Here is a 17,269-nt window from a genome sequence, read left to right on the forward strand (position 1 = left end):
TTCGATGAGTTATGACGACTTGCAGCTCACTTAAATTTTACATGTACGCTGCGAATTTTCATTGTTTAGAAAACCATTGCTTTAGAAAACATCTGGCGTCTTTCGTTAAGCAGCTGGCGTCCTTTCCTTTTGCTTTAGAAACATCTGGCGTTCTTCCGTTTTGCTTTTACAAAACATCTGGCGTCTTTCGTTGGTTTATTTCATCAATAAACGGCGTTTTGAACAAAATTTTTATTGTTTAATCACGCACAGGAGAAATCTCACCAGGCACTACCTTGGAGGTAAAGTATGGCTGCTAATGGGAATGAGAGACAGAAGAAGTCGGCTTTTAGCTACCGCTGCGAATTTTTTATTGTTCAACAACGCACAGGAAAAATCTCCCACCGGCACCACCTTGGAGGTCAAAGCGTAAGACTGGTTACGGACTACGACTACGACTACGAGGGACGAACGGGTGCCGCCTTAAGGAGCTTCGCCCCTAAAATGGTGGCCATAAAGACGGATTATGTTAGTAGCGCCTGCATTCAACTGGCTCCACTGACGCAGCCGTTTGTCTTTTCTAGGCTGTAGCGTCGAGTAGTACAAAATCGTCTACTGAGTACCCTAATTTGCTAACAAATTTTCTAAACGTACTACACTTCTGTATCGGGCCGCTACATGCAGCACACCCGTAGTAGATTACAGCTTACTTTAAATCGATTACATTTCTAATAAACACACAGGACAGTATGAACGCAACTGTGAACACCTGCGGCGAAGGGATCAACATCTGCAGCCCCCACCGGAGACACGAATGATTCGGTGATGACGGCGCTCGCCGCGGCACTTCGCGCGCTACTAGAATCGGTGGTGTGCGACTCTCCGGTGCGCGAGATGTGCGCCGCGGCCCTGGCCGCCCACCAAGCCATCGCACATCATGGCTAGTTCGCCGAAGACGCCGCGGCTTCGCATTATGCAGTGGAACCTCCGCTCTCTTCGCTGCCGTCACCCTGAGCTCTCCCACCTCCTACTGCAACGCGAATTCGACGTTCTCGCCTTTCAGGAGACACGCGTTCGAGAGGGAGAACTCAATCTCACCGGGTATGTTGCGTACCACAGTGCCACCGAGTGCCAGCGCGCGACATGTGGTTCGCACCAGTGCACGGAACTATCACACCCTCCGGGCCGTTCGCGCGCCTCGATCTTCGTCCGTTCCCACCTGCCCCAATCACCCATCGACGTCTCGGACATTCTGTGCCCCGGTATCGAGTGTGTGGCAGTGCGGGTGCGAGTGGGGGCGGCAGACACCGCGGTGGCAAGTGTGTATGTGCGTTTCCCGAGTGTGTGGGACCCCGAGTTCCTCGTGCGCCTCGCGGCTCGAATAAGCGGCCCCGCTGTCGTCTGCGGTGACTTTAATTGCCACCACACGGCATGGGGATGTGCGCGAGTCACCCCTCGCGGCAGGGAACTCTTGGACGCGGCCATGACTGCGGGACTCCACGTTCTCAACGACGGCAGCCACACCGTCGTTCGGCAGGGAACAACACCCAGTGCAATTGATCTCACCCTCGCGTCGGACGGCTGCTATTATCGGTGGTCGCGCTGTCCTGACACGGAGGGATCTGATCATTTCCCCATCTACTTGGAGCCCCTACATGCCCGGCCACTTCGCACTCGCGTGTATGAGGTGGTGAACTTCCCACGTTTTCGCGAACTGTGTGCTGCTGTGCCAGTCGCGAGTGACGTGTTTACACACATCGCCGAGTGCGCGCGTGCCGCGACTGTGAAGTGCCGAGTCCCCGCCAACACCCCCGTGCCTGACATCAAGCAGCTCAACCTTAGAGCCGCTCGTCGACAGGTCCAGCGCAAGGCTACGCGCTCGGACGCCCCGGGGGACTGGACTGTGTACAATCGCATTGACGCCGTCTGCCGCCGTCACGCCCACCGCCGACGCGATCACAGCTGGTCCAGCCTCTGCCGCACATTCGACGACCAGCGCTACCATCGACGCGCCTGGCGCATATTCGGGGCGATCCTTCGGCCGCGAATCCCGAAGTCTCCGGCCCTCTCCATCGCGGTCGCCCTACATATTTCCACGGCGCAGTTGGCTGAGCTGCTGGCTGACACATTCCATGTGGCCCCGATCGTACACGACGCGCTCCCGGCCCCTGTAATGCCTGCCCATCACCGGCCTGAACTTTTGGCCCCGGAGCGATATTTTCCCACAGCGGCCATCACGCAAGAAATCTCTGCACTTTGCTCCGAGGACTTCACACTCGGTGAGCTTCGCCACGTCCTCGCGACGAGGAAACGCCGCTCAGCACCCGGTATGGACGGCATTACGTACCAGATGCTTCGTAACCTCGATGAGAGCCAACTCCCACAGCTCCTCGAGGCATACAACAGTGTCTGGCGCGCCGGCGTCCTGCCGGAGGCATGGAGGGTCGCGGTCGTCATTCCACTCCTCAAGAAGGGCAAGCCCTCGTCGCAGCCGAGGTCCTATCGGCCAGTCTCCCTCACGTCGGCCGCTGGAAAAGTCCTAGAGGCCATGGCGCTGCAGCGACTCCAATGGATTGCTGCTGCGCTGAACTTCCTGGCGGCCGAAGAGTGGCTTCAGAAGCCATCGAGCCACGGCCGATTCCATCTCCGACGTTGTGAGCACCCTTGAGGAGGCCAAACATCGTGGCGACGCCGGTTACCTCGTCCTCCTTGACATTCAGAGTGCCTTTGACTGTGTGCCTCACCCGACCATCAAAGACGCTTTGTGTGCTATGGGTGTGTGCGGCAACCTTCTCCGGTACGTCGAGGCGTTCCTCAGGACCGCACATTCCAGGTCCGCATCGGCGGTGAGCTGAGCGCCCCTCGATCGATCGCCACGGGGGTGCCGCAGGGCAGTGTTTTGAGCCCTTTTCTCTTTAACCTTGCCCTTGCGCGCATCCCGGACGCCATCCCACGAGACACACCGTACGAGGTGCGCACGGCGATCTACGCGGACGACGTCGCTCTCTTCACGAGCGGCCCCACCTCCCGTGGGCGTGACGTCCGAGGAAGCCTCATGAGCGCGCTTGACGCGGTTGACCGGTTCGTTGCCAGCATCGGACTCCAGCTGTCTCCGGCGAAGACCGAGGCACTCGTCGTCCACCCGTCCCCAATAGCGCGCTACGTCGTGCCGCAACTTTCGTTTCGCGGCACCGTTCTACCGTGGCAGAGGACCGTCAGGTACCTTGGGGTCACCCTGGATCACCGCCTCAGCTGGAAACCAGCCGTCACGTCTCAACGCAAGAGCTCTCGTCGTGTTGCACACATGGCTTCCTCCCTGCTTGCCAGGGGGAATGGCTGCTCGCCGGAGTTGGCCCTGCGCCTCTACAACGCGGTCGCCTCGGCGAGGATACTATACGGCCTCGCCCTTGTCAACCTCAAACCCAGCCAGTGGGACGCACTAGACGCCGATCACCGCGGCGTTACTCGCCGTATGTTCGCGCTACCGCGCACGTCACCAGTGGGCCCGACGCTGGCGGAGACGCACCAGACCCCCATCTCGCTCAGAGCCAAGGCCTGTGCGTTGCGCCACATCGAACGCATGCACATGACACGAGAGGGGGGAAGACTGGCCTGCCGGCTTCTCTCCCTACCACACTCTGGCATGGGCAGATGCGCCTTGGAATACGCCAGCCTCGTCAGCGATGTGCCTGACGTCGGTCTCGTCCCCATCCCGCCACACTGGGACTCTCGCCTGGGAATCTGCACAAGAATCCCCGGAATCCGAGCCAAGAGGAACACACCCCAGTGTGCCCTTCTACAGGAGGCATCTGCAGTGATTGAGGAACGCTACTCCGACCGTCTCCATGTGTTTACTGATGGTTCGGTGAACGGGGACGGCTCGGCGGCCGCCGCCAGCCTCATTCCTGCACTCCGTGACGAGAGAAAATGCCGCCTTCCCTTCGTTGCGTCATCGACCACTGCGGAACTCGCGGCACTGGACATGGCAGCCGACCAGCTCGCCGAACTCCTTCCAGCCGCGGCTGTGGTGTTTTGTGACTCGCGCGCCGCGCTTCTCACCCTCGCGCGGGGTGAGCAGGGCCCCCACATCGCCCAGCGCCTCACGCGCAAGTTTACAGTGATCGTTAGAAGCGGCTGTGACGTGCGTTTCCAGTGGGTGCCCTCACACGTTGGATTACGCGGTAACGAGGCCGCCGACGCGCTCGCACGAGACGCCCATGACCCGTCCACACCGGTCACAAGCTTCGTGCGCCCCTACGACGTTGCGCGAGCCCGTATCGCACGCCACGTTCGTGCGCTACACCCCGACCACGGTGTAAGAATATTCAGGTGTTGACACTGCGCTCGCCTAAGCGGCCAGAAAATGTTCGGTCGTCGGTCCGTTGAGCGGTGCGCCATCTAATGGCTTGAGACGGAGAGCGCCCGCGAGTAGCCGAATCACGGTGGTGCTGCGTCATCGTCGCCGCGCTCGCCGTGCCCTCTCCTGTTGCTCTCTCGATTTCGCCCCTCGACGCCGCTTGGCGGATGCACATTATCCAGCAAAATGGCACAGAAAAATGCACGTTATCAGCAGCATGCGCGTTGCTATGGAGACGACTGCCCCGCTTTTCGTAGCGCCCTCTGCAAGTCATCTGATAAGAACCCGAACATTATCTGGACGCGCGTGGATTGCGGTTTCCCATGCATTGGGGAAGAGTGTCATCACCTGAGTATATTCTTACACCGTGACCCCGACTCACGTGTGGCTGAGGGGAACACAATTCACCGTCTCCCATCGACGGGAATCAACCGACGAGCCCGTGCTTTCCTCCTGCGTCTGCGCACTGGTTGCAGCCGAACTGCGGAGATGCTCTTTCGACAGTCGGGAAACGGGAACCCTTCGTGTCCCCAGTGCCGGGCGGACGAGACGATCGCGCACATCCTGCTGCAGTGCCCTGGATACGCCGACCATCGCCGTCAGCTGTTCGCGGCCTACGGCAGGCTAGGGCTCCCCCACGTGAGTCAGGAAGATCTCCTGTTCCCCTGTGCTCATCGCACAACACTCCTGCAGGCGTGCTACGCCCTGTTGGATTTCTTCAGCGACGCCGATCTGTTTACGCGCCTCTGAGGCCCGTACTATACCGCAGCGCGCGGTTTGTTTACATCCCTGCGGCGCTCCCTCCTCGCACAGCCGGGCGCCCGTCACGTGACGACGACATCCTTCTCTCCCTTGCCGGCCTGCTTGACCGCTCCTCTCACGGCGGCCAGCATCGCCGGTAGCCGCTGCCGGCGCTCGCGGAAGCGGAATGACAACTCTTTTTTTTTTTCCTCTCCTTCTCTCCTCCTACCTTCTCTTTCGTCCCCCTCCCCTCCCCCCGCGCAGGGCCGTTGTGGTGACCCCGGTATGGGAGACAGTTACAGCCCTGCGCTTCTCTCTTCCTCCTCTTTAACAAGAATCACTTCGATCCCCTTCCATCGCAGAGGATCTGCGACGGCTTACTGCTCTCCCGCAATGGAGCACAAAGTACTGTGAGTAATTAAGAGAGAGAGAGAAAAGATTTATTTGGTCCGGACGGAAGAGTATGAGATTTTTACACATCCAACTCATGGCTATTCCCATGTCCGGACAGGGAGGCCCAGCCTCTGCGTTCTCTGTTAAACACTTTTTCTAAGCACACAACATACCGAAGCGTGGTAAGCGGGACGGCTTAGGGCTCTCCCGTAGTGGAGTACATCGTGCTTTAAATCGCTTATCATTTGTCGTAAACTATGTCATGGAACACATAGTAGAGTTTACAGTACTTAAATCGTGAACATTTTTTTCTAAACACACAAACTTTCCTGCACTATTAAGGCGAAAGCCTTAGATGCCTCATCAAACGAGAAAATTGACCGGCGGCGGCGTCGGCGTCCCGCTTCGGCGGTTTAACACTAGTGATGCGAAAAATCATCATCACGTGATGACGCCGTCATGATGTCCAGACCGCGAAACTTTGGGACATCATCAGGATGTCACTTGGCGCCATCATGACGCTATATAACGTGACGTCACATGATGACATCTCCGCTTCGTCAAAGGTGGGCCGACCACGGAGGCAGGGCAAAACCAGGTGAGATGCATGCTTCCGATCCCGGAGGCAGTGAGAAACCACGTTAGGTGCAGTGAGCTTTCGTAGGGTAACGGGGGAGGAACAACAGGATGGCCGGATGAACTCTTCCTGGCGGAGCCTGCGAAACCGCGTCATGCCCACCCTCCGCTACCAAAGAAGGCCCGGTCACGGACGGCGTACATATGAGCCTTTCATCGATCAACAGGTCTATAACGTCAACTCGGTGTGGTCGTGCCTGCTAGAGCACGTCTTGGCGCGACACTCCCGCCTCCGCAAGACGCCACCCGCTCATGGACTGCGTCCATATGGACGTTCCATCGGCGAACAGCACCGCGGCCGTGCGAACACATCCGGGCAGTGCTTGCGAGAGTGGGTCATAGCACAGCAACCTCCCGGTTCCTTTAGCACGTCATCCGTTGTTCGGCGGCTTTGATACAAACCTGCATTAGGTAACAACGGGGCAGCGTGTCTCACTGCCCCTGGCCGCGCCTGAAGCAATGGGTCATTGATGTTCGACTTCGGCCCTTACGGAACACAGCACCCTCGTTAAGTGATTTCAGCACGGACATTCCTGCGACGATCATTGGGGCGTTAACATGATGAATCCGTAGTGAGCCTCCGCGATTAGCTCCGGCAGGCGCACTGCCGGAGATAATCACGGAGGCCACGTCTCCGTGGTAGCGCCTGCAATAGGGTGTCACCGGGAAGCGCACCGGCCTCCAAATAGCTCGAGGGCAACGTCTTCCGCTGCGATGACGTAGCTGTTGATCTAATTCTCCGCCTTGAACGATTCCGTTGTTCATTCACGGAGCGCCGAGAACCGTCTGCCTTTTAGCGACAGCGGGAATCACTTCGAAGGGTGAGTTTGTCGCCTCGCGATTGAAACATTGATGTAATTCTGGAGGCTAGTCGGAAGAAGCGAACGGATTCTGCAGCACCGGAGCAGACTGCTCCTCCCGAGTTTGAAGCGTCCGTTCAAATAAATGTTTTGTTGACGAAAATTAGAAACACATTCAACCACGTTTTCTTTGTTTGCGAATAACTTCACAGCGTAGCAAAAAAGAACGACGAAGATGAGGAACGAGCACAAAGGGACGAGCGCAGAAACCGCGAACTTAAACTTTGTTGAAATATCATCAGCTTATACCATAACGCAAAAAGAATGGCCAACATTAAAGAACCTTTTAATAACTCTGACTTCAAAGACGAGAGAATGGTTTCTTTCTCGCCTCCACCATCATTCCCACAGGCGCAATTTAAACCTCGCTCCTTATTTTTTCATAAAACATGTCGGAAATGTCAGGACTAAGCATCGAGCCTATCAGAATTTCGCGCTTTTCGGCTATACGCGGTTATATCAGCTTGCGCAGACGAAAACGCGCAAAGCGAAGTAAAATCAGTCGATCGCTGCACGACAGTCATGCGAGACGAGGTGGAACGGGCGTTCGACTGCATGGCAAAGGAGAGTAGGACACCATTCACAACCCATATTCCTCGTATATAGACCAATCGATGGCTTTTGTTTTATCTCAGGACGCCAAGAATTGTGCCGAAAAGACGGGAAACTATAGGAAAGAATAATGCGCTCGTTCATAATATTTTCAGACGTTGTTCAGGGACCTTCTAGACATATATGATGGGTATGCGTATAGCTCATATGTGCATGTGCTATCTAGATAACATCTCTCATGAGTGGTCAAACTGAGTAACGCCGCGGCGACACATTTTATCCTCAGCTTTAGCAATGAGACAGACTTCTACTATATCTCTTTTCCTTTTTTCGTTTTTCCAAGAATCAAGAATCTAGTAACCACTGAACATAGGTGTGCGAGCGCATTTTTCGCAATGCGCGGCTAAATGGGTCCCATACCCATTTTTTGCATTGTTGTTACGCTGCCTTGCCCTATCATTAAAACATTGCCCGATTTGTCCAATATGCACCTCCCGCAACTTAGCGTTGGCAGATAATCTACACCAGAGGTGCAATTTTCTTTGATAAATTAATGGGGGTAAACACTTGGTTTAAACCTTTTGAATGCTATACGTAAATAGTAAGGAAAGCCGAGGTATAGTGACCGACTACCTGCCACAGCCATACAAAAACGCCAGGCCTGCGCTGAAACCGCAGCACAGTCACAGCGAAAGCTGGAAGAGCGGCGTTTCTAGAGCCCGTTGTAAGCTCTCTTGGGGCTACAATACAAGTAGACTAGATAGGTACCCACTACGCCATAAATCGCAATTTTTGTGAAGTTGCGAAGCACCTACTAAGCCATTATTCGTCATTCTGCGGAGAAGCGAGGCACCAGCTACACGTCTGTAAGGCATTATGTGCACTTTGTTGACGCGACGACTGATGACGATGAAGAATTATGGCTCAGCCATTTGTAATGGGTTGGAAGCTTTAAACGGCCCACCAGTTATGTAATTTGCATTGGGTGACGCCCGCTCGCTATTTCCCTCTCCCGTCATGCTGTATAACATACGTTGACGTGGGAGAGAGACGGGGGGGCGGGGCGCAGAACTTTACTGAGACCCCGAGGAAATGGATCATGCGCTCATGGGCTTCCTTGGCAACCAATCCAAGTGCACTTGCGAGGAACCCACTACGCTATAAAGCATTGTAATTTTACTGAGACCCCGAGGAAATGGATCTGCACTTATAGGCTTCCTTGGCAACCAATACAAGTGCACTTGCGGGGAACCCACTACGCTCTAAATCATTCTAATTTTTGAGAAGTAGGGCAGCAGGCACTCTGCCATTTTTCGTCATTTTACGGAGATCCGTGGTACCTGCTAAACGCATGTAAGGCATTATGCGCACTTTGTTGATGCTGTGCCTGATGACGACGAAGAATTATGGTAGAGATATTTTAATGGGTTGGAAGCATTTCACAACCTACACGTTGCGCAATTCGCATTGTGTGACGCCTGGTTACAGAATTCGCGTTGTGCGACGCTTGGTGCTTATTTTACTCCTCTACCACGCTGTATTGCATATGCTAATGTGGTTCCTTCCCGACATGAAGCCTGTATAGGACCTTTTTTGTCAAGCAGTGGCAAGCACCGGAATGGCGGAGAAAGACGAAGACGCCAACGGTTGTGTTTTTGATGTTCTCCGCTACAAAGGATCAATCGGCTTCAAGCCGAGGTACTGCCCAGGTTTCTACCAGCAGTAATGACTACCGTATCGTCCTGCCCCGTCTTCCTACTGGTAAGCTCGTCGCTGACTCCGTTTTCCTGCATGCAGACCTTGCTGGCCGCCCATACCGAGCGCAGGACTTTCGAGATGCCCTCCGGAATATCATAGACCTTGCTGATATAACCTCGATCGGGCAATTTCAAATGTCACATGTCTGGATGGTGACTTGCAGGACTGCGCTATCTAAAGTGAAGTTAGTAACCTGTGGTGAATTCTTTGTTCGAGGACGAAGATGCGTCGTTATAGACCCTGAACCCACGGAAGTTAAAATGAAGCTGTTATGGCTCCCTGAACGCCTGGAAGATATTTATGTGCACGAAGCCTTTCAGCCTTTCGGAAAGATGAAGTCGATTTCAGCGGAAACTTGGAGGGTGTCAGAAATGGAACAGATGAGGACCCTTAACCGAGACGTTGTACTGGCACTTGGTGACGGAGTCCGTGTCTCCGACATCCCGCATCTGCTCTCAGTTTGTGGTCTACAAAGCCTAGTGCTGATTCCCGGCAGGCCACCTTTATGCCTTCGTTGCAACAAAGTAGGACATATTCGTCGACACTGCAGGACACCACGCTGCGAAGATTGTCGGCGGTTTGGACACACGGCTGAAGAATGTGTGGCGACGTATGCCAATAAATTACGACATCGCATGCGACCACCTGAAGATGCGTTTCCAGAACATATCATGGACGCTACGGAAGTCCTCGATGCAACGGGAGACCTTCCACATGCTGCCGTCGCTGAGCCCTGTGCTGTTGACAAGGACGCAGCTAGTGACTGTGCTGGAGCGGAGAACTCTAAACAAGCGTCAAACACCGTAGATGTGACAGACAGCGGAGAGAAGGAAGCAGTACCTGCACATGAGTCAGTATTGACACAAAAGGAAAGCCCCAGCAGTAATGCTGATGTAGAAACGCCACGTGAGAAGATAACTAGTGCCGATGTGCGAGAATCCGTCGATGTTTCTATAAGTAAGCGCCCTGCATCGTCAAACCCTGAGACGAGTGAGGAAAGTGACTCGGCGGTTGGCCCAAGACAATCACGACGTCGGAGATCATCAAAGCATGCAGGAAAGTGCAGACGTTCAAGATCAAGGAGGCCTGGCGGCGGTAACAGGGAGCATTCGCGCGCCCCTTCCCCACCAGACCGGCGTATGCAGCTCTGATAAAAGTGTAGACACCATGGCGCTGCCTCAGAAAGTCACTTTTGCAACGATCAACGTATGTGGACTTCGATCCAAGCAGAAGCAGGTGCAGCTCCGCCGGTTGCTGTTCAGCCATCACCTTGACTTCGTCGCCGTTCAAGAAACGAAGATCGAGAGTGAAGTGGACACGGAGAGGGCCTTGCGGCCATATCTCTCCGTATTTGATGTAATTGTTTCGCACGCTGTAGGCCTATCGGCGGGCTGCCTTTTGTTTCTTAGGAAGAGTTTACCGTATTCTTCTGTTGCCTATAATGTTGACGCAGAGGGGCGGCTTATACAATGCGACTTTATGTTGTATGGGTTGCCGTGGCGCCTAATCAATGTATATGCCTTCAATGATGCACCGCAGCGCACTAATTTCCTTGAAAGCTTGGCCACTTTGCTGGATCCTGACCGTAACATTCTGCTCATGGGTGATTTCAACTGTGTTTGCAGTCCGTGTGATCGTACTGGGTTTAGCCGCAGCGATAAGAGTGCTGAAGTGCTATCTCTGATAGTTCAAAATGCGGGACTTGTTGACATAGGAGCACTGAATAGATTACCCTCATATGCACATGCACAGGGTAGTACTCACACTAGAATTGATCGCATTTATGTTTCAGCGCCTCTTATTTCTCGCGACCTGTCATGCAAAACGGAGCCTATTTCGTTCTCAGATCACTGCATTGTTGTGGGGCAGATTGGTCATAACACTCGATCATATTTCAGACCGCAGTGGGCACTCTGGAAACTCAACTCTTCAATTGTGAGTGACCAGGAATTTACTGCTCGCGTGCACGTAGCCCTGAGGAGTTGCTTGTCGGCTGACATGCCTTTGTTTGCCTCTTGGGAATTTTTCAAACAAGAAGTTCGGACAGTAGCTATCGAAATCGGATCAGTGCGGGGTTTTTACAGAAGGTTAGAACAAAAGATGTTGCTAAAGAATCTTCAAAACTTATATGAATTTGAATGTGAGGCGCCTGGTTGTTACACAGACGAAATCGCTAATGCCAAATGCGCACTCCAGAGGTACGACACCTTACGCTACAGAGGTGCCCGTGTTCGATCACGCAATACTCGTACCTTGCATTCAGAGGAACCCACACGTCAAGCCTTACTCGATGAATACCGCAACGCAAAAAGCAAATTTATACCAGATTTATATTCGCAAGGGTCATTGGTAACTAATACAAGTGAAATCATGACAGAATTTGAAGCTTATTACACAGCATTGTCAGCGATGCCTATGAAAAACAGAATGAAGATCTAGTAACGCAGTTTCTGTCATTTGTGACTCCTTTATCGGACGAAGAGTGTGAGTCTATTAGTGGGCCTATCACTTTAAAAGAAATAGAACTCGCCGTTGACCAGTTACCGATGTCGAAAACGCCAGGACCCGACGGGATGTCGGGCGAGTTTTACAAAACCTTTAAATCCTTACTGTGCCCGGTACTGCTGGACATTTTCACGCAGAGTTTGAATCTGGGGACCCTTCCTCAATCTTTTACAAGAAGCCACACCGTCCTAATTCCGAAATACTCAGATAGAGAAAAGCTTCGTCATGTTGACGGCTACAGACCGATTACACTGTGTAACGTTGACTATAAAATTTTTGCAAAAATACTATCAAACAGACTACAATTTGCAATGTCAATTCTTATTGGCGCCCACCAGACATGCGGCCTGAAAGGTCGTTCAATACAAACCAACATACACATTGCCCGCACAGTATTGGAACATTCTTCGCACTCGTATGACAAACTGGCAATATTACAAGTGGATTTAGCGAAGGGTTTTGATCGGGTTCGTCATTCCTTTCTATTTTCTCTTCTAGAACATGCTAACATTGGTTCCACTATATTCAAAGGTATAAAACTATGCTACAGTGATTGTTCAACTCGTTTGATTGTTAATGGCCACCTGTCAAAACCTGTGTCGATTCACTCTTCTGTGAAGCAAGGCTGTCCGTTGTCGCCACTGCTTTTTGCCCTCTATTTGGAACCACTGTGCTTAAGCGTGATTCGATCTTGCAATGTTCGTGGTTTCAGTGTTTACGGAATTGAGGTGAAAGTATTAGCGTATGCGGATGACCTGGCGTTCTTTTGTACAGACATTTCCAGTATAAAAACAGTGGTGTCCACTATTCGGGAATTCGGAACCATTTCTGGTGCACGAATGAACTTTGCTAAAAGTTTAGGACTGTGGTTTGGCCCGTGGGATTATAAACCAACGAATTTCGAGGGTATTGCATGGTCTTGTGTGCCACCGAAATACCTTGGCGTTCCATTGGATGCATATAAGTCAAGCGCACATTATTGGAAAGAACGTGTACCCAGCCTAAAGCGTTACGCCCAGACGTTTATTCCCCATAACCTCTCAATTTTTGGCAGAGCTAAAGCATGCAATCTATTCCTGGCAACAAAATTATTCTACGTACTACAAATACTACATTGTTCCAGGGTTTACATTCAGAAGTTTCACCGAATCTTTGCTACCTTTATTTGGTCATCAAGTTACGAGCCGATGAGGCGTGACAATGTTTTTAGACCAGTTTGCGCAGGTGGTCTTGGGTTGGTGCACCTCTTTATTAAACAATTGGTATCCCGTTTTTTCTACTTTCGGGACTGCGATCATCAGCTGCTTCGAACATTTTTACAAGTGAATCTCGTCGATGTTTTACCAAGTTTAGTGGTATCTGCTAATTGTGCCTCGCCTCCCTATTTGCAAGGATTCATGCGTGAAGTGTATGAATCAGTGCGGTTTTTGACAGTAAGATTCTCTAACGACTATTTATTCACTAGTTCACGAAAAGATCTATATAATGCCATATTAGATATGTTGTTTCCTGCACCTTTGTACCGCTCACTATATGCTGGATTGCCTGGACACGACGTGCTCGTGCGTGTGAAGAAAATGCCTATTTCACCAACATCCAAGACATTCTTCTACAAAGTGCATACACAGACGCTGCCTGTGAAGACCTGGTTAAGCAGCAAAGGCATCTTTGTATCTTCAGTTAACTGTCGCCTCTGTGAAGTTCCGGAAACTATAGAACATTGCTTCATCAGCTGTAAAGACGCCATACTCTTCTGGGACGTTCTACAAAGGGCTTTTAAAAAACAACTCGATTTAAATTCGTATAGCATACGTTATCTCATGCCACCCAAAAGCCATTCTATGCCTGTTGACATGCTATTACTAATGGGTATGCACAGGTTATGGAAAACTCGCATGTTAGACAGGCATGCGGAACCCATGGTATCATCGCGGTTGCATCTCATTCAAATGGCTCTTCAGCTAAAAGACTTTTACGAACAATTAGAGTTTCAACCGGACTGGTATCCACTCTTCATGAAATGTATAGCTTTAATACCCTTTTAGGACTTCTGTGTAACGCTTGTACGCTGGTAGAGGCCGCCTTGAGTATTTTGTTCGCTATGTATGCTAATTACACACATTTGTAATAAATACCATGAAAGAAAAAAAAAACGGAATGGCTCAGAGGTTGAATACTGGGCTCCCACGCAGAGGGCCCAGGTTCGAACCTCGTTCCATCCTGGAATTTTTTTCTTATTTAGTTTTTTTTCTTATTTCGATCGATACTGGTTACGGACACCGGCGGCGGCGGCGGCGGCGGCGGACAACTACGGCGCCAAAAACGGCCGGTGAAATGATCTCATAACAGCTTTCGCTGTAAAAGCTTGCTCCAGTTTCCCCAGTGTGAAGTCTGCAAAAACACGGAAGCTGCGGTTCCCTTCATGAGCTGCCTTTGCGATTTCGTCTGATATTTTCTGATTTTGTATTGGTGTCTGTGATTACGGTATTTGTAGAGTACATATGAAGGAAGAAAGACATGTGAGAGCCCCTGCCACACCCGCCCTTGCTACAGTGACTTTAGGCCCTATTCACCCTCGAGCAGCGCTTCCCCGTTTCAGTGTTCGGCGGAAGGACGATGAGGAGGAATAAACTTCATTGATTCTAAAGCGCTTCCTCTGCGACCGAGGTAGCTACGCCATCTATGAATGTATCTGGGCACCGGAGCGTGACTCCCTTTGACACTCATCTGTCGTCCGGCTCAGCCCTAGAACAGCTCTGCCGTCTAAACAATAAAGCTGCAGAAAAGTAGGTAACAAAGTATTCCGTTTATTCAAACAAACATGGCAGCGGTAAAGTAGAAGATGATAGCGGACGAAGACACAACTTGGCGCCAAGTGACGTGACGCACCGAAATCTCGCGCATTACGCGTGCTGTGATTGGTCAATTGTTCAAGCGCAGCAACCACCCTACCATCCACTTACTTGCGTAGTTGTTGTCTTATTGTCTGAACTGTATGCCACGTAGCCACAGGGAATTCGCGAAATGTTCACTCTTGAAAGCAACATTGAGTTCAAGGCTAAGCCTCAGGACGTGAGTTTGACTCCTGGCGACAGCAGCCGCATCACAATGGCTACAAGAAATAAGATAACAGCCGGGGCATTTTGATTTAGGAGCATGGTAAAGAACCCCAGGGAGTCAAAATTAGCGGCACGCCGCTTTAGCGTCGTGCCCCATTTAGCGTCGTGCCTCATAATCACATCGCAGTTTTCGCAATCAAAATCACAGAATTAGTTTTATTCGTTTCAACTCGCTACAATAATAGTGCTTGGTACATAGTCTCAGAATAGCAGTACACAACACCTTACGTGTTGTGTACTGCTAACGCCCGGCGTCGAGCGTCGTCGCCGGGCTCCGTCCGTAGACCAACTTGTATGGCGTCATCTGTGTCGTTTCTTGTACGGCCGTGTTCTACGCGAAGGTCACGTACGGAAGGATGGCGTCCCATGTCTTGTGTTCGACGTCGACGTACATGGCCAGCATGTCGGCGATGGTCTTATTTAGACGCTCGGTGAGGCCATTGGTCTGCGGGTGGTAAGCGGTGGTGCGGCGGTGGCTCGTCTCGCTGTACTTGAAGATCGCCTCAGTTAGGTCCGCAGTAAAGGCGGTACCTCTGTCTGTTATGAGGACCTCTGGGGCGCCATGACGCAAGACGATGTGCTCCACGAAGAACTTGGCTACCTCGGCGGCACTGCCTTTGGGCAAGGCCTTTGTCTCGGCGTAGCGGGTGAGGTAGTCAGTCGCCACGACGATCCACTTGTTTCCGGTAATGGACGTCGGGAACGGCCCCAGTAAGTCCATCCCGATTTGCTGGAACGGCCGTCGAGGTGGCTCGATAGGCTGTAGAAGTCCGGCTGACCTAGTGGGCGGTGTCTTGCGTCGCTGGCAGTCCCGGCAGGTCTTTACGTAACGGGTGACGTCGGCGGAAAGGCGCGGCCAGTAGTACTTCTCCTGTATTCTTGCTAGCGTGCGAGAGACACCCAGGTGTCCAGACGTCGGGTCGTCGTGTAGAGCCTGGAGGACCTCTGGCCGTAATGTCGAGGGTATCACGAGAAGGTAATCGGCTCGAAGCGGTGAGAAGTTCTTCTTTAGGAGAACACCGTTGCGCAAGAAAAACGACGTCAGTCCCCGCATGAATACCTTCGCATACGACGAGCTCCTGTTTCTGGGTCATGTGATCAGCAAGTCTGGAGTGCGCCCAGACCCGCGGAAAACAGCTGCCATCGCCGACTTCGCCCCACCCACCGACAAGAAGGCCGTGCGCCGATTTCTCGGCTTATGCGCCTATTACAGACGATTCGTCAAAAACTTTTCACGGATCGCCGAACCACTGACGCTTCTCACGAAGACTAACGTCGAATTCAGGTGGCAAACAGCGCAAGTCCAAGCATTTCATGAACTCAAACGACGCCTGCAGACACCTCCGATACTTGCGCATTTCGACGAATACGCCGATACGGAGATTCACACCGATGCAAGCAGCGTAGGCGCCGTCCTTGTGCAGCGGACGGGTGGACTGGAAAGGGTTATCAGTTATGCTAGCCGGTCGCTGTCTAAGGCAGAGGCGAACTATTCCACAACAGAAAAGGAGTGCCTCGCCATCATCTGGGCTACGTCAAAGTTTCGCCCCTACCTCTACGGCAGGCCCTTCAGAGTTGTGAGCGACCATCACGCCTTGTGTTGGCTAGCAAACTTGAAGGACCCTTCAGGTCGCCTCGCACGGTGGAGCCTAAGACTTCAAGAGTTTGACATTACCGTCGTGTACAAGTCCGGAAGGAAACACTCCGACGCCGACTGCCTGTCTCGTGCCCCTGTCGACCCACCACCGCCCGACGACCCGGATGATGACAGCTCCTCGCCGAACGACAGCGAGCCGACCCGGAACTGAAGGGCCTTGTGTATTATCTCGAGGGCAGGACCACCGTCGTTCCGAAGGTATTCACGCGGGGACTGACGTCGTTTTTCTTGCGCAACGGTGTTCTCCTAAAGAAGAACTTCTCACCGCTTCGAGCCGATTACCTTCTCGTGATACCCTCGACATTACGGCCAGAGGTCCTCCAGGCTCTACACGACGACCCGACGTCTGGACACCTGGGTGTCTCTCGCACGCTAGCAAGAATACAGGAGAAGTACTACTGGCCACGCCTTTCCGCCGACGTCACCCGTTACGTAAAGACCTGCCGGGACTGCCAGCGACGCAAGACACCGCCCACTAGGCCAGCCGGACTTCTACAGCCTATCGAGCCACCTCGACGGCCGTTCCAGCAAATCGGGATGGACTTACTGGGGCCGTTCCCGACGTCCATTACCGGAAACAAGTGGATCGTCGTGGCGACTGACTACCTCACCCGCTACGCCGAGACAAAGGCCTTGCCCAAAGGCAGTGCCGCCGAGGTAGCCAAGTTCTTCGTGGAGCACATCGTCTTGCGTCATGGCGCCCCAGAGGTCC

General features: G+C 52.6%; 1 protein-coding gene across 1 annotated transcript; it reads left to right on the top strand.

The window, feature by feature from the left end:
- Positions 1–9,173: 9,173 nt before the first annotated feature.
- On the top strand, positions 9,174–10,427 carry LOC119399080 (uncharacterized). Its single transcript, XM_037665895.2, has one exon. It carries the CDS (start codon positions 9,177–9,179, stop codon positions 10,425–10,427), a length of 1,251 nt encoding a protein of 416 aa, XP_037521823.1. The 5' UTR covers positions 9,174–9,176.
- Positions 10,428–17,269: the final 6,842 nt, after the last annotated feature.

This window comes from Rhipicephalus sanguineus, chromosome 7 (assembly GCF_013339695.2).
Source record: "Rhipicephalus sanguineus isolate Rsan-2018 chromosome 7, BIME_Rsan_1.4, whole genome shotgun sequence".
Taxonomy (NCBI): Eukaryota; Metazoa; Arthropoda; class Arachnida; order Ixodida; family Ixodidae; genus Rhipicephalus; species Rhipicephalus sanguineus.